Genomic DNA, 20,544 nt, shown 5'->3' on the forward strand with positions numbered 1-20,544 from the left:
TGAGGAACTGTGTATTAAGTTAAGCTGACACCTTCTCACCCTTTCTCCAAGGAGTTCAGGTGTTTCCTAAACTGTGAAATTCTGTGTCGGTGTGTGTTTGCCTGCGTGTAGAGGCCCGCGAGTCTGGCAGTGTGTATTTGACGTGTGAATGGGTCTGTTTGAATAGCAGTGTTTGCAGATAGGAGCCTAGTGCCTAGTAGAGTGAGTAGTTCCCAAGTATGATGCTCATGTGCCTGTGTTTTAATGCGAGGCTTCAGTAAGACAGCTGGAATGTATGAGGACTCTTTCTTTCCAGAACCTTAATTTGATCCTCTGGTTCCTCTACCCTTCCCCCAAAGCCCGCCTAAGAAAACAGGATGAACCATCCTCTAATTTGATGGAGGGAAAGCTTGAGCTGCAGGAGGTTAGGGTAACTGGTCCCTGGCCTCACTGTGGCTGAATTGGGCTTGGGTGTATGAAAAATGCAGCCAGAGGCACCTTGGTCAACCAGAGCCTTTGTATCCATTCCCTGAGAGGATTCATTGGCCAGAGGCTTCCAATGAGGCAAACAAGTGCATGCTTCTGAATATGGGTTGTGTGGTTGTGTGTCTAAGATGTGTTTGAGTAACTGTGGGAGAGGGATGGATGTGTGTATAATATGGCTTGGTATCAGATGAATGTTTGTGTCAGCTGTGGTGAAGCTGTGAGAGATGGTTGAGTATGTGTGTCTGACCCATTGTGTGTGTGTGTGTGTGTGTGTGTGTGAGATTCATGTAAGAAAAGGGAACGTGAGCCGGGTGCGGTGGCTCACACCTGTAATCCCAGCACTTTGGAGGCTGAAGTGGGCAGATTACTTGAGGTCAGGAGTTCGAGACCAGCCTGGCCAACATGGTGAAACCCCGTCTCTACTAAAAATACAAAAATCAACCAGGCATGGTGGCAGGTGCTTGTAATCCCCACTACTTGGGAAGCTGAGGCAGGAGAATTGCTTGAACCTGGGAGGTGGAGGTTGCAGTGAGCTGGGATGACACCACTGCACTCTAGCCTGGGCGACAGAATGAGACTCTGTCTCAAAAAAAAAAAAAAAAAAAAAAAGGGAAAGTGAGATATAAGGTGGGTGCCAGCTGGTAGGGGCAGGGTTGCCTGTGCGTATGTCATGTGTGTGTGATGTGTGTGTGTGGTATCTTTTGAGAGAGCAGTGCTTTGTGGTAAAGGGGGAGTGTTGTGTCTTTATTCATTTCTGTATTTCCAGCACCTAATCTGGTACCAGACACATAGTGGGTGTTTGATAAAGATTTGTGGAATGAATGGAGAGATGTTAATAAGTAATTGAGAGAATAAAGGCTTGGGGCAAAGCTGTACATACATATGAAAACATGTATGTATATATTTTCAGATATATGTTGTGGGTGGGCACGGGGGTTGTAGGCACTGATTGCATCTGGAGATGACAGGCACAGCAACAACCCTACTGATTCCCTTCTTTTCTCTCCCCACTCTGCAACCTCATTTCTTCTTCAATTTGTTCCTTATTTCCTGGGTAGCTTTTATAATATCCTGTGCTCATTATACTTCGAGTACTTTCTCATCCAGTCAAGGAGGAAAGACATGGCCTCCAATGGTTGGGTACTGGGGTGAGGAAGGAAGACTTTAAGGGGAGCAGGCCTGGCTCCTGATCTCTGAGACAACTCTAGGGGTCAGAATCCCCAGGCCTCCTTGGAGTTATAATCACTTTATCATCTGTTGTGAGTGGTTCCCAACTCTTTCTGAGACTGAGGACTTTTTTGTTTGTTTGTTTGTTTGTTTTTTGAGACAGAGTCTCGCTCTGTGCCCAGGCTGGAGTGCAATGGCACGAGCTCAGCTCACTGCAATCTCTGCCTCCTAGGCTCAAGCGATTATCCTGCCTCAGCCTCCCCAGCAGCTGGGATTACAGGCACCTGCCACTATGCCCAACTAATTTTTGTATTTTTAGCAGAGATGGGTTTTCACCATGTTGGTCAGGCTGGTCTCGAACTCCCGACCTCAGGTGATCTGCTCGCCTTCGCCTCTCAAAGTGCTGGGATTACAGGCGTGAGCCACCGCGCCTGGCCCACTGAGGACATTTTTAAAAGTCAGTAATTCACAGTACCCCTTCCAAAGTAGTTATTATTTTTATATCTGTTTAGTGTGAGTATAAATGACTCAAAGCTACTGTGAATTTGGAAAAGCTTTTAGATGACTTTGATGTTATATTTGCCATTGTGGTTAATAAAATATACATTAGAAAAATGGTTTTAGCTTTATATGCAAGATGTTTCAATCTGCCTTCAGATGTTTGGTGTGCATACGGATTTGTGTATCCTTTGGAATCCCTCCTGCTCTCCCAGGGTCTGGGCTTACTCATTCATGGAGAACCTCCATGCTAGGAAATTTGCATTCTCTCTCTCTCTCTCAGGGATCTGGCCACACATAATTGAAGACAGAGCTCAGTAGGAGTGGCTGAGAGTCTGTCTACTGTTGCTGATTATCTGCCAAAGCTGGGATAGAGTAGACTGGGATCTTGCAATTATTTGCATGTCAGTGCTTCCTCATGTCACCTGTGTGTGTGGAGAAGGGGCTGAAAAGGGATCAAAGAAGAAGGGATGTGCAGGCATGTGTGTGAGACCTCAGGTGGAATGATGGTGCAGGTGTTTAGAACAGCGTGTCAGGTATATACGATTTGCTCAGGAGAGAAATAGGAAACTAGTTGTAATGTATGTGCTTGCAGGGAGGTAGACACACATGTCTCATGTGTTTTGTGTTAGTGATTTAATTCAACAGGTAGTTATCAAGGCCTCCTTTGTGATAGACTGTGTTGGAGGCTACAGTGGGGTCAGAGATGAATAAAATGACTCTGTGCTCTAGGAGTTGACTGTTTTTTTTTTTTTTTTGTGGTGGAATTTCGCTCTTGTTGCCCAGGCTGGAGTGCAATGGCACAATCTTGGCTCACTGCAACCTCTGCCTTCCGGGTTCAAGCAAAGCAATTCTCCTGCCTCAGCCTCCCAAGTAGCTGGGATTGTAGGCATGCACCACCACGCCAGGCTAATTTTGCATTCTTAGTAGAGACGGGGTTTCTCCATGTTGGTCAGGCTGGTCTCAAACTCCCGACCTCAGGTGATCCGCCTGCCTCGGCCTCCCAAAGTGTTGGGATTATAGGCGTGAGCCACTGCACCTGGTCTGGGAGTTATTATATTAGGGAAGCAGATATTATGAAATTGAGGAAGCAGATAAAAAAGCTGTCCAGTGTAGTGTGAAGAGATTCCGCCTCCAGACTGCTCAGGCAGTGACTTTATGCTTAAACTCTCTTTGCCCCCATTTCCTTATCTATAAATGAAGATAATAATGGTACCTACCTTATAGAGTTATTGTGAAAATTAAATTAGCTAGTTTGTGTAAAGTGCTTAGAACAGTGCCTGGCACGTAGAAAATGCTCAATACATAATAGCAAAAAAACAAAAAAAAACCAAAAAAAAAAAACCAAAAAAAACAACACAATAGTGTGTGGCCCAGAGATGCAGTAAAGCAGTGTGGCTTAGTGATTAAACCATAGACTTCTGTGGCTCTGGTCTTGGTTTAAATCTGTTTTCTCTACTCCCTAGGCCTGTGACATTAGGTGAGTACCTAACCTTTACAGTCATTTTTCTTTATGTATAAAATGGTGATACGTGACTGGGTGTGGTGGCTCACGCCTGTAATCCCAGCACTTTGGGAGGCCAAGGTGGGTGGATCATGTGAGGTCAGGAGTTCAAAACCAGCCTGGCCCACATGGTGAAACCCCGTCTCTACTAAAAATATAAAACAGTTGGCCGGGCATGGTGGCGCACGCCTGTAATCTCAGCTACTTGGGAGGCTGAGACAGGAGAACTACTTGAACCCAGGAGGTGGAGGTTGCAGTGAGCTGAGGTTGCGCCACTGCGCTCCAACCTGGCCGACACAGCAAGGCTCCATCTCAAAAAAAAAAAAAAAAAAAAATGGGGATACACACGCTTATCTCATAGGTTTGTTGTAAAAATTAAATTAGCATCTGCTATATAAAATTAGTGATGAGTAAATGGTAGCTATTATTACAAGCAAAGTGCAGGGGAGAGTTTATAAGTTGAGGGGATCAGTAATAGATTTATGAAAGGCATGCTGTTTGCAATTGACCTCGAACACTGATAAATAAACTTGATTGGGAGAGGTCATTTGAAGCAAAGGAGCTGGTATGAGCAAAGGCATGGACGCGGGGAAATGTACATCATATCTGTAGAGGGCACCAAGACGTATAGGGAGAATAGTAGAACCTAAAGCAGGAGAAGCAGGTTGAGACCAGGTCTTGATGATCTGGCTTAAATTATTTAACTCATATTGAATGCTGACTGGGTACAGTGTACTGGCAAATGGAGCCACAAAAGAATTTTGAGGAGGGAAATGGATAAGATAAGAGCTGTACTTAGGGAGCTGGGAGTGAAGTGCAAAGGGATTATAGAAGACAGAATTATGTAGTGAAGAAATCAGTTGGGAGATAGGTCACACAAGAGATATTGAGGACCTGAGCCTTGGTTGTCTTGGGGAGTGGCGAGGAAGGGTGGTGGCAGTTGTGGTGGCAGTGATTGAAGGCCATTGCTGAGCCTGAAACTGTAGGATTCTTCCTCTTGGATGTGGAGTGGGAGGAGAGGGGTCAGAGATGATGAAGTTTCAGGTCTGCACGGTTGGAAGTTTGGTAGAGGGGTGAGAGGAAAGGGGAGTGCCAGGAAGGGGAGCAGGCTTGGCACAATAGATCATGCTTGTGTTAAGTGGTGGTGCCTCTTGACATTCCAGGTGATTGGGAATGTGGGACCAGAGCTTTGAGTTGAAGCTGGGGCTGCAGTTGGAGCTGTGTGTGTGTAGAGATAGTATTTGAAGCTCTGAGATCAGATGAAGTGGCCAAGGAGAAGGTGAGGAAAATTGAGCAGAAGACTTCAGCGGCGCCGACAGCTGGGAGAAGGAGGAAGAGTAGTAGTGGCCGCAGACCCAGCAATTTGAACACAGAGAATTGGATCGGAAGGTTAAGGGAGGAGAGGGGGAGACTCGCAGCTGTTGAGCATTTGCTGGGTGTCTTAGATGTTTTATCCCATTTAGTCCTCATGATCACCACATGAGGATAACTTTCTCCATTTTACAGAGGGTCAGAGAGAGGCTCAGAGATGTAAGAGTTGGGATCTGAGCCCTGAGCTGACTCAAGAACCTGTTGCCCCCTACCTGTCTCCATGCTACCTCCGGAAAGGAGAGCTGGTCAGTTTGATTACTTGCATTTGGTTTATTGGGGCTATTTAGGGACAAGTTTTTTTTTGTTTTTTTGTTTTTTTTTTTTTGAGACAGAGTCTTGCTTTGTCGCCCAGGTTAGAGTGCAATGACGTGATCTCGGCTCACTGCCAGCTCCACTTCCCGGGTTCATGTCATTCTCCTGCCTCAGCCTCCCGAGTAACTGGGACTATAGGCGCCCGCCACCACGCCCGGCTAATTTTTGTATTTTTAGTAGAGACGGGATTTCACCATGTTAGCCAGGATAGTCTCGATCTCTTGACCTTGTGATCCGCCCGCCTTGGCTTCCTAAAGTGCTGGGATTACAGGCGTGAGCCACCGAGCCCAGCCTAGGGACAAGGTTTTATCAGAAACCAGTAACTACCCTAAATTCCTTGGGCCACAGCTTCTTCCTTAAGCCAGTGTGTGCTGAGGGTGTTCCTGTATTTATCGGTCAGCTGTCCCAGCACAGAGAAAGGACGATAGAGATAGATCAGGAAAATCTCAGTTTTCCAAGCCCTTGGAGAGGAACCTATCCCAGAGAGCAGGGCATTATCCTATTAAAACACACAGCTAAGCCACATTTAACACATTTCAGATGGAAATCTCTTCACAATGTGTTACACACCTCTCTGCCTCCCTAAGCATAATAGCTGGAACGTGATTTAACTTTTTGCAGATGACTCAGGGTGGTCGTGATTCCCCTCAGGTATTACATCAAACTGTTATGCAGTGGTTCCTGCACTGAGGTTTGTCCCTGCCTGAGATGATGCCTGACTGCTGTATTTCTGAATTCTTATATTAGCTTTTTCTAGTTTTTCCATCTCTACCCTTAGGAGGAGTTGTCAGTTAGCAACTGACACCTCTCTCTCTCTCTCTCTCTCTCTCTCTGTGTGTGTGTGTGTGTGTGTGTGAATGTGGAAATCAGCATTCCTAAGCTAGGAATTGCTGTTAGAATTGTGTGTCACTAACAGTAGGTGGACTCTGGCTAGGGCCTGAGAGGCCCTATGAGAAAATAACAGTTCTTTTTTTCATTTTTGTAGAAGTAGCTTTATTAAGGATGCAGCTTTACAGCTCCATGACTCCTTCTATAGAGCAAGGCTACCTTCTAGGCAGTGTGTGTAGAGTAGCCAGAAAATAACAGTTCTTAATTGCCCAGGTGTTAGATGTATGTTTTGGTTGTTTAGAGCCTTTTCTTTTCCCTTTTGTTCTGGTCTTCATCACTGTCCTTGATCACCCATCTGCTGGAATCCTGAGTTCATGTTAGGCAAGACATACCATCTATGACACCACCTCTGTATTCTGCTGGGGGAGTGAAGTCTTGTGTCTGAAAGTTAAGCAAATGAAATCACCTATGTTGGGTTATTCTGTCAGCTCTAACATCCAGTACTTGTGGTCCTGACAGTTTCTGTGGGTAGAAGTGGCTTCAGGTAGAATGGGACAGGCTTCTCTAGAAGGTGGTATAGAAAGCAGCTGCTCTCAGAACCCAGAGACAAGCTAGATGCCTCTATGTAAAGATGGCAAAATGGGTAAGTGCATAGGCTGCCATGGTTTGAACCTAGCTTTGCTACTTGTTAGCCATGTGAACTTGGGCAGTTAACTTATCCACATTGTTCTTCAACGTCCTACTCTGTAAGAACGTTTTAAGAACGTTGTAAGAACTAAGTGAATTAATATATGAAAATCCTTTACAATCCAGGCGCTATTCTGAATCATCAATAAATAGTACTATGGTTATTAGCTGTAGTGGTCAGGGAAGGCTTCAAGGAGGAGGTGGGACTTGGCCAGACCTTGAAGAAGGATGACTGAGTGTGAATTATAGTGGTGGAAAGGAAAGGGCAGGGCTTTCCCACCAGGAGAGTAGCCTACATGAGGAATATAGGGGATGTGAATTGAGTGGGTCAGGGCGTGGTGAAGAGACAAAGTTGGTTGTGTTCTATGGTAGATAAAATCAGAACGTTAGATTAGAATCAGTTTCTAGAAGTCTTGACTTCCAGGCTAAGCATGTAGCCCACTGGAAGTTTTCAGACAGGCAGATTTGGGTTCAAATTTTGACTGTCACCAACTAGCAGTGTGACCTTAGCCAAGTTACTCCTACTTTCTGAGTCTTGGTTTCTTCAGCTCTAAAAGGAAGTGATAGTAATATCCATTCACAATGTAGCAGTGGTGGGTAAAGGAACAATGGGGGTAAAGAGCCAGGCACACCCTAAGTGCTCAGTATATGCAAAGTGTTATTTTATGATTCACTCAACAAACGTGAGAATGCCTTTTCTGAGCCAGGAGCCATGTAAGCAGCTGGATATAGAGAGAGGAATGAGGCATTGTCCTCACTTCTGGATAATTCACAGTCAAGTCAGGAAACAGACATGTTAACACAGTTGCAATAGAGACTCAATAAGATAATTAATAATAGAATGTACATTTCTAGAGCTGGCACAAAAGAGGAAGGCTAGCTCTCCTTTGTTTAGAACAGAGACAAATGTATATTGACCTGGATCTTTTTGCTTTTTCTTTTTTTTTTTCAGAGACCCAGGCTGAAGTACAGTGGTGTGATCGTAGCTCACTGTGACCTCAAACCCCTGGGCTCAAATGATCCTCCAGTTCAACCTCCTGAGTAGCTGGGACTATAGGCGCACACCACCCTGTCTGGATAATTTATTTATTTATTTTTTTGAGGCAAGATTTTCTCTGTCATCCAGGCTGGAATGCAGTGGTGTCATTATGGCTCACTGCAGCCTCGACCACCCAGGCTCAAGTGATTCTCCCACCTCAGTCTCCCAAGTAGCTGGGAGTACAGACACGAGTCATTACATCCGGCTAATTTTTGCATTTGTTTGTAGAGACGGGTCTCCCTATGTTGCCCAGGCTGGTCTCAAACTGCTGGGCTCAAGTGATCCTCCCACTGTGGCTTCCCAAAGTGCTGGGATTATAGGCACAAACCACTGTAGCTAGCCCTTGACTTGGGTTTTAAAGGAAGAGTAGATTTTCTTTTTTTTTTTTTGAGACGGAGTCTCGCTCTGCCGCCCAGGCTGGAGTGCAGTGGCCGGATCTCAGCTCACTGCAAGCTCTGCCTCCCAGGTTCACGCCATTCTCCTGCCTCAGCCTCCCGAGTAGCTGGGACTACAGGCGCCCGCCACCTCGCCCGGCTAGTTTTTTGTATTTTTAAAGTAGAAACGGGGTTTCACGGTGTCAGCCAGGATGGTCTCGATCTCCTGACCTCGTGATCCGCCCGTCTCGGCCTCCCAAAGTGCTGGGATTACAGGCTTGAGCCACCGCGCCCGGCCCGGAAGAGTAGATTTTCTTAGCCAGCTGTAGGTGAAGAGTATTTCAAGCACAAGGAATATTATGTGCAGAAACATAGCATATTATAGAAACAGGAAGAAGCTGGGGTGGTTGCAGCCTGGATTGTCGCAGGAAAAGAGGTTAGAGGAAGGCACAGTAAAATTTCGGGTGGGATTTTCTGAGAAGATTCCACTTTAACCTACAGGCACTGAGAAGCTTTGAAGAGTTTTCAGCAGGGTCGTAACATGGTGGGAGTGGACCACTTTGTTATGCTGTGGTGTATGAATTTCAAGGTGAAAAGAGTGGCTGTAGAGGGCGTCATCTCCTAGGCTTATTAATGTTCCAAGGAGAGGGACTGATCAGGGCCTGGCCTCACCAAGGCCGGGCCTGGGCAGTGCCGGTGGAAATGGAGGGATGATAAGGATTTCTAGGAGTTTAGTTTTGTTTTTAGGGTTTTGGAAGGTGGAACCGATAGAATCCGGTGATTGGCCTGACAAAAGGAGCAAGTGCTTTCTGGGTGCCTAACTTGATCAGGGAATTTGGTGGGGTGAGAAGCGGGTTATGAGGCCCACCTTAGACATATTGAGTGTGAGAAGCCTATGAGACACTCAGAGACAGCGGCTCTAAAGGCAGATGGGTACATAGGTCAAGAGCACGGGAGAGAGGTTTGTATCAGAAACACTGAAAGGTTCTCATCACAGCAGTATTTAGTAAGGCATATCTGTTACCTGTGCCAAAAGGGTCAGGCTAGGGATGGGTAGGAGACTGACCAAGAGAAGGCTATTGCAGGAAACCAGGCACAAGGGGTGCGGCCAGAGGCTATGATGACCTAGGATTGCAGTGGAGAAGGGCAAAGGTGATTCTGCGCTCCTGGATGTGTATTCTTCTCTGCACCAAGGAGATAGATAACACCGAGCTCAGTGTTGCAGTGAGGCTGATGTGTGACATTGCATGTGAGAGTCAGTACGGTGCCCAGCACATGGCTAACTAATGGCATCTCCGGATTCTGTGAGGGCAGTGTGGGGCATGTAGTGGGAGCTCAGGCAGCACTAGTTGAAAGCAGGGGCTTTGCGTGGGAGTGGAGGTGTCAAGAATGGCTTCAGTGGCGGAGTTTAGATGTCAGAGAGTTGGCCAAGCAATTACATTGCTGGGTGGACACATGGCGATACAGGACTGGCACTCAGGGAGGAGGCCGGGACTACCCATGCAGGTTTGGGAGTCTCTGAGCACGAAAGTGAGCCATCACTGAGGACAGCGAGGAGAAGTAAGAGGAATGTGGAGGGCAGGGGCCAAGCCTGAAGGGGCCTGAGGTGGCAGGGGAGGGGCGTAGGTGAGTCAGCAGAAAGCAAAGGGCAGCAGAGGAAGAGAGATATGTGAGTTTCTAGGTGCTGTCTCTCCAAAGCCAGAAACAAACCAAGCCTGGTTGTTTCAACTTCCTGAGCATAGCATGACGTACATTTCTGGCAGGTGGAAATACGTTTTGAAATACCTGCCATGTTGGATTATCTAGAAATCACTACGCCTCCTTATTTGCACAGGTGCTGGTGAGACAATTGTGCTGACTGACCAGGGTCTTAGCATACTGGGACCAAAGAAATCCTGGCACAACAGTCTTCACGAGAGCCAAAGGTTTTCCTGAGGGCCCCTTTATTAGCCGGCTCCCCCCATAAATGTAATGTGATTCAGTTTACTTAAGAAAACTATTACTGGGCACTGTGGCTCACACCTGTAATCCCAGAACTTTGGGAGGCCAAGGCGGGCCCATCACCTGAGGTCGGGAGCTCGAGACTAGCCTGACCAACATGGAGAAATCCTGTCTTTACTGAAAATACAAAAATTAGCTAGGTGTGGTGGCGCATGCCGGAAGCTGAGGCAGGAGAATCACTTGAACCTGGGAGGCGGAGGTTGCGGTGAGCCAAGATCGCGCCATTACACTCCAGTCTGGGCAACAAGAGCAGAACTCCATCTCAAAAAAAAAAAAAAAAAAAAGAAAGAAAGAAAGAAAGAAAACTATTGGATTGGATACATAGCTTTTAGGTGATGCAGCTGTCCGGTAGAAGCAGCTCTGTGTTGTAAAGGAGTGTGTTTGTAACACATATTGACATGGAAAGACTGTGTGTGTAGGTTTAGGAAATGGAAGATAGAAAGAGAGCTGTGTTCATTGCTGGCTGTGTGTCTTTAGCCACTGGAGTCACTGTGGGGTGGTGGTGTGTGTGTCTAGTGTTATGTAGTAGATTACTGTGCAGGTATTGGTGCTTGCATCAGCCTGTGTATGTGCGTGGATTATGGGAGTGGTATAAGGTATGACAAATGACTGTGTTTGTTTTCAGAGTATAGCTACCTCTCCGTGAGTAAATGAACACATATCACCAAATGGGGTTGGAGGTAGGAGGAGATAGTGTGTGCATGCGTGAGTGTGTACTGGATAGTTGTGTGTACACAAGTGTGTATCCTGGGGCCTGCACATGCAAGTATGTGTTTCCCCGCTGGGTTTGTGTGTTTGTAGATTGTGTTGTTTCCCCCTTCCTGCTTATTGCTTCATCTAAAGGCTCCCAGGAGGTGGGCACATGGCAAATGTTTGGAACTGGGGGCACCTCCATCCTCTTACAAAGCAGATCAGAGTCCAGCCTGCTTGAGGAGTTATAGCTTAGTTGAAGGAATTATCTCCATCTTCTCTTTGTTCCGTCTTCTCCCTTGACCCATTTGGTGAGCTCCAAGGCCAGGCCCAGGCAGGGCCCTAATAGGTGAGGTCTGCCTGTCCAAAGAATGTGGCATGGTCTAGCTCTGGGCCCAGTGTGGCCTACTGAATTTGGACTCTCTTCCCTCACTGGCATGGCCATCCAGCCTGGGGAGCCTTGGCCTCATCCAGATGTTAAGAAGACATTTGTCCTAGAATCAGAATCAGAGTCAGAAGAGGCCTCAGAAACTATCCAGTCCACCCCTCTCGTTTTTGCAGAAGAGGCAGTAGGGACTCAGAGAGGTTAAGTGAATAGGATGAAAGTCACACGGTGCTGTGTGGCAGAATCATGTTTTCTCTATCTGTGTCCTGATGTCTTTTCACCCCCGGGAGGGTCAGGGGCTGTAGGTGGTTGGGTCCTGTGTACAGAGGCTTTATATGTGAATTGTGTGAGATGGTGTGTGTCACTGGATTGCTAAGTGCCTATGTGTGTCAGTGTGTCACTGAGCATGAGTGTGTCTCTAGTAAACCCTGTGAGACAATTAGTGGTGTGAGTGTGTCCCCATGTCTCTGAGATGCAATGGAACGCAGGGGAGGAGCCTGTCTGGGGAAACTGGGAAGCCTGACTGCCACTCTTGGCCCTGCCTCAGATTCTCTGTGTGACCTTGAGTGGTTACTTCCCTGTCCTGGGCCTCAGTTTCCTGAAATGTTACTTGAGGCTTGGGTGTGATGGGTACTGGCTGACTGTGTGTGAGGTTCTGACTCAGGGAGTAGCTCTGTCTCTGCCTCATCCCCAACATAGCTGTTTCTTGAGATTTGGGCCTTCCATGTTGGGTGACTCATGTCAGGGTCTGGGTGGGCTTGGACTCCACTCTCCCCTTGGAGCCCCTGTCCGTGGTACCTTTGCTAACAGCCCTCCTTTTTCTTCTCTCTCTGCCTCTCCCTTCTCCAAACCTCGCTGGCTGCAGAGGAGCACCCCATGGAAGGTGAGTGAAGCCTCCCGGTCGCTGGGGTAGTGGATCTGTTGCTATGGGGATCCTACAGGAGGGGCTGTCGTTGGCTACCCAAGGACTCCCTTTCCTGCCATGTTTAGGGCCTCTCTGGAGAAGGATGGCTGGGGTCCTCCCTTGGCTGCCTTGCCCCACTCTCTTGCATCCCCTCTTCATGGGTTTCACAGGAGCTGCTGACCGGCCTTTCTTCTTAGGGAAGAGATGAGCGGTGAGGGTGGAGGGACGGGGCTGACAGGATTCCGAAGTGCCCAGAAATAATTGGGTAGACAACGTTTAGCCCAGCCCAAGTTAAGAAACTTAGAAAGGCAATTTTGCCAGATGCTGGGGCAGGCTGGGGTGGGCTGTTGCCCCAGAAACCTGTGCTTGGGGGAAATCTGCCCTGGAGTCTGGTGCCACTGTGCAGGGCTCAGGGGACTGGAGGGTGGTGGAGTGCACTGGCAGAGTAGGGGGTTGGGGGTGTATAGTTGGGGCAGCTTCTCTGCCCCACTGTGACCAGCACTTGCCACTTGCATCAGGCCCCTAGCCGCTGCCCTACAGGTTGCTAGGTAGGAGTGGTCTGCTTCTTCCTTCATCCAGGTCAGAGGGCAAGGGTAGGGCTTCTGCCTCTCTCTGAGATCTCTCTGTTCTTTCTCTATCTCCTGTTTTGTTGGCCTCTTCTCCCTGTGCAGTTTCTGTCTTTACCTCCTTTTCTCTACGACTCTGTCCCTGGACCATGTGTCTCTCCTTCCCCAGGCTCTCTCTGGGTTTCTGTCATTCTCTGACTCTTTCTCTAGCAGTTTGGCTTTCCCTGTGTTTCTTTTCCTTCTCTGGGGTGGACTGAGAGCGGGAAGAAGGTAGTCCTGGCTTGAAGGCTGTGTTGAAGATGAGCTCACATAGCCACCATGAAGAAGGCTGCAGAGCAGGCATGAGGTGGCATCCTAGTCCCTTCTCCTGGGAAGGAGGAGTGGGAGGGCAAGGGTGTCCCTAGGGAGGAGCAGAGGAAAGTGCCAAGGATGCAGTAGTCATGGGAAAGAAAGGCAGCAAAGGGCTCTTTGCCTGAGTGTGGGGCTGGAACCCATTTTCCTTGTGATGTCCATGGTCTGACTTGTCTCTCTTGGAAATCTCTTCTCCTTGGGGTCCTCAGGTCTCCTGGGCCCAGCTGGCCGATGTGTGTGTGTGTGTGTGTGTGTGTGTGTGTATGTATATGTGTGTATGTATGTCTGCATACACATACATTTATACAGCTCTGCTGGTCTGTGTGTCTCTGTGCACGCCTCAGGATATATGCTGTGTACATGTAACATGATTTTGTGTCTGAATGTGTGGGTGTGCTCTGTGCCTCCATCGATGCATATGTGGTGTGGCCCACATTTCTGTATGCCTGTGTAGAGCATCAGCATCTTTGTGTGTCTGCATCTGTGTTTGCATCTCCGTGTGTCAGTGTTTACCTCTGTGTGTATGTCAGAGAGAGAGTCTGCATGTCTGGGTGGACGCAGCCTTCTGAGGGCTGGAGATAAGATTTAGTGCTGATGTGACTTTTACTTGCTCTTGATGTCATGTCTCCTCCGGAACAAAGGGAGAGATGGAGGGAGGAAGAGAGAAAGGGAAAAAATGGTGGAGGAGAGAAAAAAGGAAGGAGCAGAGAGATGGAGGAAGGAGAGGGGGCAAGTGAAGGGGTGGGAAGAGAAAGACTCAAGCCTCAAGCTGTAGGGAGGGGCAGGAATGGGGAACAACTTGGCCAAAAGAAGAAAGGCAGGGGGGCACTTGGGAAGAAGGAGTCTGGCGGGAGTAGGGGAGAGGAAAGGGGCTGATAGACAGGGACAAGAAGGGAAGCTGGGCTTTGGGGACCCATGGGGAAGGAGGCCTGTGGATGCCACCTCACTGTTTCTTTGGGTGGCGTGGTGGTCTGCTGGTTTAGAGGTGGCACTGTGGGTGCCTGCATGTCAGTGGCTGTGCAGGGCTGCGTATTGGTGGCTGTGTGTGTGTGTGTATGTGTGTGTATACACACCTAGGAGTCTGATGCATCTCTGTGTCACTCTGTGACATGTCTTTGTGCCTGCTTTTGTGTCTCTTAACCTTGTCACCTATCACCATCTTTCTTTTGATGGTGGTCCTCTCTGGGGTTTCAGTAGGAGAGTTAGGGGATGAGACTGAAGGTGGGGAGGTGGGTTTAGCAGGTCGTGGTTCCACGTGGGTGGGCTGGGGGCTTCCTCTGTGGCACTGTGCTCTGGACCCTGCAGCCCTCCTTATATCTCTAAGGAGTCCTCTGTACCTTCACCCTCTTCCCGCTTGACACTTGCCCGAGGCCTAGCTTTCTCCAGGAACCCCAAGATCCTGCTTTGCAGCCCCTGCCGAGCACCTCCTTTTTCCTCCCACCCTCTTGTGGCAGGGCAAAGAGAACCAGAAGTAGCTGGATAAAGTGCCCTAGGAAGGGACCCTTGGCAATGCCATCCATCACTGCCAGTCTCTTCTCCAGTGGTGGGAGGAGGGGCTGATATCACAGGTAGATGTGGGGAAGTGAATACCCCAGTGGGGCTGGGGGCCAGGAGGAGGGAGCAGAGATTTCAGATTAGCGGGGAGACAGACTTTAGGGAGAAAACCCTGGGGCCAGCTGGGGCTGAGCCAGGGGTAGACAGGAAGGGAACCAGCCTCCCCTTCACCAAGATGGCTGGTGCTGTCACGCCTGAGGGAGCTGAGCAGCTGGTTGCCGTGGTGACAGAGGGAGACTGCCGAATGCTAATGAGGCTGGCGAGGAGCTGGGCAGTGGAAGGGTCTGGGAGAGAGAGATGTGGCTTCCCCCAGCAGCAGTCAGGCCTGTGGGAGACAGAGGGTGGGTTCACAGGGCACCTGGCTCCTGGGCTGGGGGTGGGCAGAGGCCTGGATTCTCAAGGGTGGGAGCCTGAGAGCAAGGCTGCTTCTGACAGAAAATGTCAGATGTGGGTTGAGGGCTCTGGGTCTGGGTCCTGGGTTTAGGGGGTTTGGACGGAGATGCTGGTAGTTCTTGGGGAAAGGATTGGTGGCAGAGTAGGAGGGTATTCAGAGTAAGGAATGAGGAGACTCGGTTCAAATGCCTGGGTCCTTACCTGTGTCATGGATAAAAACCTACGTCCTCCCAAGAGCTGTTCAGTCCTAAGGCTGCCCTCAGTGGCTGTGGCCTCCTCCTCCAAGTGGCCTCAGACTCAGACGTGGGGAGAAACCAATGCCACCCTAGAGAGATGGGGCAAAGAGGGAAATGTGAAACATCTGGCCATGTCCTTCCTGGCCTCCTCACTGCCTTTCCTCTTGGAACCCAGGCATCCTGGCCCCCAGCTTCGTCTCAGAAATACTCGTAACTCTTTAACCTTGCTACTTCCATCCTGGCCCCAGCTTTCTATCCCTAGGGTTAACATCTCATTGCCACAGCAGTGGGGCTGGTTTCCAAGGGTGACAGTGGCACTGCAGGGCTGTTCCCTTTCCTACCCTCTTGGCTAGACACCACAGGGGAGTGAGTGGGGCTGGGGTTAGGGTTAGGAGGGGGCTCTGAGGTTTGGTGGAGCTGGCTGGACATCTCAGGGAGCCCTGGGGTCTCAGATCAGCTGTGAGGCCTGGTGCTGCCAGCCTCTCTAGGAGAGTGCGTTCCTTGGCTGGTGCCCGTTGGGGACAAGGGTACTGATCCAGTGGGCCAGATTCCTTCCCACTAAGGCTGGGGAGGGATACTTTGGGTTAGGGCTGACAAGGCTGTCTCAAGGGGCCAGTGTAATTCTGGATGGAAATCCTAGCTGATCTTCCTATCAGCCCATTTTCTATTTTCAAAATCCAGCTTTTGGGTCATTTGAGAGAGGTCCTGGCCAGAGAAAGGGGGTCTGTAATTTATGAATGATGTACTTGGACCTTTCAGAGAGCTGGGCCTCCTCCCATAGGGCTTGGCTGTCCTCTTTGGACCTTGCTGTCTGAGAGCTCTGAGCCCAGTCTCTCAGTGTCTCTGTAGATTCTACCTTCTCTTACCTGCTTCCTCACTAATTTTGTCCTCTTGAACTCCAGTTTCCTCTTAGAACCCAGGTGTGCAGGGTCCCTACTATCCCTACAGAGGTTATTGGGAAGGGTAGCTGGGAGGATTAGAACCCAACAGATGTCCTTCCAAACCCCGCTTTAGTGGGGGATCCTTTTAGGCCTGGGTTCTTTATACCCCCCATCTTTCCCCCTTTTCTGTCAGCATCCTAGGGGTAACTGGAATTAGGGGTGTTGGGGGGTTGGAGGCCCCCTTGCCCGCTTAATGCCATGCTAACAGGACACTCTCTCTCTCTCCAGGTGGCTTTGATTTTTGTGTTGTGTTTTATTTTCTCCTCCATCTGAATCGTTTTTCTCGTTGACCGTTTTTTTTTCTCTCCGCCTCCCGGAAGAAAAAAAAAAAGAAAAAAAGAAAAAGGAAAAAGCAACCCTCCCAGCCTAATGCTTCTCCTCCTTTTCCTTTTTTTTTTTTCCGGCAAGAAGAAAAAAAGAAACCAAAATCTCCTCTCCCCCCTGCAGTGACTCCCCGCCCCCTCCTTCCTCCGGTTCTGCCTGTACCCTTTTCACCCTCTCTGAAGCCCCTAATCTCTCTTTCTCTCTTCCCCTGTTGTGCCCTCCACCCGCTGTTTCCGCATCGGGCCCCTCTCCTCAGCTCCTGGGCTGGGGCTCCCCCCCGATGTCTGTCACAAGTTAAAAAGGGTTTTTAAATTGTGGCAGCAAAAGCTTTTTTCTCCCTTCTCTCTGGCTGATTTTGATGACTTGTGTTTTCTTTGTTTCTTTCCCCTTTTCTTTCTTTTTTCTTCTTTTTTTTTTCTTTCTTTCTTTCTCTCCTTCCCCTTTCCAAGGTCCGGCTCACCTGACGTTAAACAGCGAAGGTATGGTTTGAAGTTTTGGTTTGGTTTGGATTGGATTGGATTGCCCCCAACCTGCGCCTGGATTTTCTGTTCTTCTCCCTGTCCCTCCCCTGTCCCCTTCCCCTCCTCCACCTGTCCTGACACCTTCCTTCCTTTCCTACCCACTTCCTTTGCCATTTCTTAATTTTATTTGGGGGGTGCTGGGGTGGGGGTGGGGGCCTGCCCTTGTCTGTGTGCTCCCCTCTCCTTTGCCCACCCTGAAGCACTCCATCCACCTACATCTCACCTTGGTTTCTGACATCAAGAGATGTTTGAACTCCTGCCGTTGTCTCCAGTCACCATTTTTTTTGCGTTTTCCTGGTAGTATATCTTGCTTTTTTTCTTTCTCATGGTGGTGTTTGATTTCCTTCCACTCATTCTAATCATTCTTTCTTTTCTATGGACCTAAGTAACAAGAGAAAAGCATGGGCTGGAGAAAGAGGGTCTTAGGCAGTCTCATTACCCTCACCCTGCTACTGTGGGAGGCCCCCATCCATGACTAGAAGGGAATGGGAGTAGAGTTGTAGGGTCTCTGCCTTTCCACAGTGTGCACTCCCAACACCCTGCCCACCCGCACGCCTTCACCCTTGTGTCTTTTGAACGTCTCTTTTTTTTTGAGACGGAGTCTCGCTCCGTCACCCAGGCTGGAGTGTAGTGGCGCGATCTCAGTTCACTGCAAGCTCTGCCTCCCAGGTTCACGCCATTCTTCTGCCTCAGCCTCCCAAGTAGCTGGGACTATAGGCGCCCACCGCTATGCCTGGCTATTTTTTTTGTATTTTTAGTAGAGATGGGGTTTCACCGTGTTAGCCAGGATGGTCTCGATCTCCTGACCTCGTGATCCGCCCGTCTCGGCCTCCCAAAGTGCTGGGATTACATTGAACATCTCTTAACCCTATTTGACAGATGATGACATTGAGGACCAGAGAGATGAAATGACTCGTTAGTGATTCCACAGCCCTAATTGGTGGTATGGTTGGGACTAGGCATTTAATTTTAGCACTCCTTTGACTAAGTGCCTACCATCTTTGAGAGCCCTGGTGTTAAGTAAACCTGGAGACAGAACCCAGGAGTCCTGTCTGAGCTCCTCCAGCTCTGGCCTGCTCCAGTCCTCTGCTGTCACTGATTCTCTCTGAGCTCAGGGTTTTGGCCTTCCAGACCCTTTGGCACTGTTGGACCTGCCCAGTTCAGCCCTCTGTTGGGGGGTCATCTTACTGAGGAACAGAGTGGGGTCCTTAGCCTGTAGGCAGGACCAAGATTGGGCTACAGGGAGAAACTCGTATAGATATGAAATCTGGGTTGGATTTAGGTCTGGGGAGGTAGAGGCCTTGGAGTCTTGCAGGGATGTGAAATTATGGCAAGAAGTGTGGGGAAAGAGGAAGTCCCAAATGGAGAGTCTTCAGTAGGAGCCCTGGTTGGTTCACTCACATCCTTCTTGCCTCTCAGTGCCTGGTTCTATGGGTGCTGGCTGTGGCTCCCCTTTGTCATAAGGGAAGCCCCTCCCAAAGGATCTCAGAAAGCCCCCCTGGAAAGTTCCACAGCTCAAGTATTATTCTAGTTCAAGTTTGGGGATTTGCAACTGGGGTTAGACTAAGAGCCCATATAGGGACTTTTCCCCTTCATCACTGAGTTTTCTCATCCTGAAGCCATCCTGTGGATCTGGAAGTAGGGCTGGGTACCTGGAAGCCAGGTGCTGAGTATACAGGTTCACTGGCTGGGGGAGAGGTGGGGTGAAGAGTTCAAGCCGGCCTGGAACCCAGACATGGTAACATGTGCCCACCAGGGCCTTTGGACTGAGGCCCAGGTGCTGCTGATGAGGGGGGTGGTGGGGAATGAGAAATAACTCCTGAGAAAGGGCTTGCCCACATCCAGGCTGAGCTCCAGGCAGGATCTCCTTTGATGTGCACAGCCCTTTTGTAGGCACGATGGTGGGATGAAGAACAGACAGGAATTACAGGAAGCCCCTGGAAATCTCTGGGAAGCTCTGGGGTCTAACTGGCAAAGAACTGGACGAGCGTGAGCTTCTGAGCACTCACTGTGTTGAATGAAGCAGGTGTGGATGGCCTCAAGGTGTAGTGAGAGCCTCAAGGACAGGAAAGAACAGAAGAGGAGCTTGGGGTGTAAATCTGGAGAAGTTTCTGGAGGAGAGGGGTGCCTGTGTCAGGCTTTTGAACGAGTTGGGAAGTGTGAGCTTGACCCAGCATAAAGGGTGTGAGCAAAGTTGCAGAGTGGTGGGGAGAATATGCCTCATGAAGGAGGCTAGGAGAAGGAGCGGGCAGTTGGAAGGGGGAACTGGGGGCCTCCAGTGCTGAGGGCTGGCCTGTTTGCCTGCTGTGGGGAAGGAGGGATCCTGCACTCATGGTGAGGTCTCTGTTCCTCTGCCCAGTCTCCCCGCCCCAGGCAAAGAGTGGAAGTCGGTGATCATGAGTCTGATGGGGTCTGTGGGGCTGATCGTCCTTGGTTTGTCAAGCAGCTCCTTCCTTAGAGGTATTGAAGGCAAGGGAGTCCCCAGAAAAGTCCCTGCAAGCAGCACCTCCACCCTGGAGAGGGCCCTTCATCCCCTCAAGGCTGGGGAGGGACTGGCTCGGTAGCCCCTGTGCCTGACTCCCCAATTCTGCTTCTCCAGTAGGGTCCTTACTGTTCTCCGAGGGGGGGGCCGGGAGAGGAGGAGCCGGCGATGTGCACCAGTCAACAAAAGGTCAGTGATCCCCATGGTCCCTAGAGAGCCTAGCCCTCATCCTGCTGCAGGCTAACTGTGCTTCCTGGGGGGAAGCCAAGTCAATGCAGGCACATCCCCTTGTCCTCTCTGAGGCCTGTGGGAACTGATGGGCCTGCTCCCTGAGTGCCATTCCAAAGGCCCCATTAGCTGCCCTGGTGTGAAGGGCCACACACCTCCATTTCTTTCACAAAGCCCAGTTGTTCTGATGACCTCTTTGTAGAACACAGGTATCTTTTTTTGTGGCAGTTGTTCAGGCTGATCCCTAGGAAGTGTCTGTTTCTTTGGTAAGGCAACCAGGCAGCAGGGCAACCCCAATTTAACCATCAAATTCTGGAAGCCTGCTAGGTGCCCAGTCCAGAGAGATTCTGGTTGGGAGCTGTGGCCAGCGCAGGGCCTTTAAGCCTGCTTGGGGGCTCTAGCTCCTTTTTCTGTACTGAAGCTGCCTCTCTTAAGATAATCTCTTTCCTAAGAAGTTTGTAAGCCACTATAACATAGTCCTCAAGGAACTCCAGTGGGTGCCAAGCACTGGGGCTATGGAGTCCTATTTCCATTCTTTAGTCTGCTCTTCTGTTTGCCTGGATTTCTGCCATCCTTGTCCTCTCTCCAATGACTTGGTGTGTCTCTTTTGTCTGACTCTTAAAAAAGCAGCCAGGCCATCCACACTGGAAGTCTCCTTGAACACCCCAGGCGGACCTGGTCACTTCCGGTGTTTCCTTTGTCCACACTTCCACTAGAAGGCTC

At 49.5% G+C, this 20,544-nt stretch overlaps 1 protein-coding gene across 10 annotated transcripts in view; it reads left to right on the plus strand.

Moving 5' to 3' along the window:
- Positions 1 to 20,544, plus strand: part of NRXN2 (neurexin 2) — a 117,252-nt gene that overhangs the window by 12,508 nt on the left and 84,200 nt on the right. For 8 of the 10 annotated variants that reach the window (XM_050757083.1, XM_050757087.1, XM_050757088.1 and 5 more), the window contains 3 exons: positions 12,187 to 12,204; positions 17,040 to 17,069; positions 19,711 to 19,782. In XM_050757083.1, coding sequence (XP_050613040.1) covers positions 12,187 to 12,204; positions 17,040 to 17,069; positions 19,711 to 19,782 — 120 coding nt within the window. The remainder of the gene's footprint in view (positions 1 to 12,186; positions 12,205 to 17,039; positions 17,070 to 19,710; positions 19,783 to 20,544) is intronic. The other 2 variants (XM_050757089.1, XM_050757086.1) reach the window with 2 other exon arrangements.

The sequence above is a fragment of the Macaca thibetana genome, chromosome 14 (assembly GCF_024542745.1).
Source record: "Macaca thibetana thibetana isolate TM-01 chromosome 14, ASM2454274v1, whole genome shotgun sequence".
Lineage (NCBI taxonomy): Eukaryota > Metazoa > Chordata > Mammalia > Primates > Cercopithecidae > Macaca > Macaca thibetana.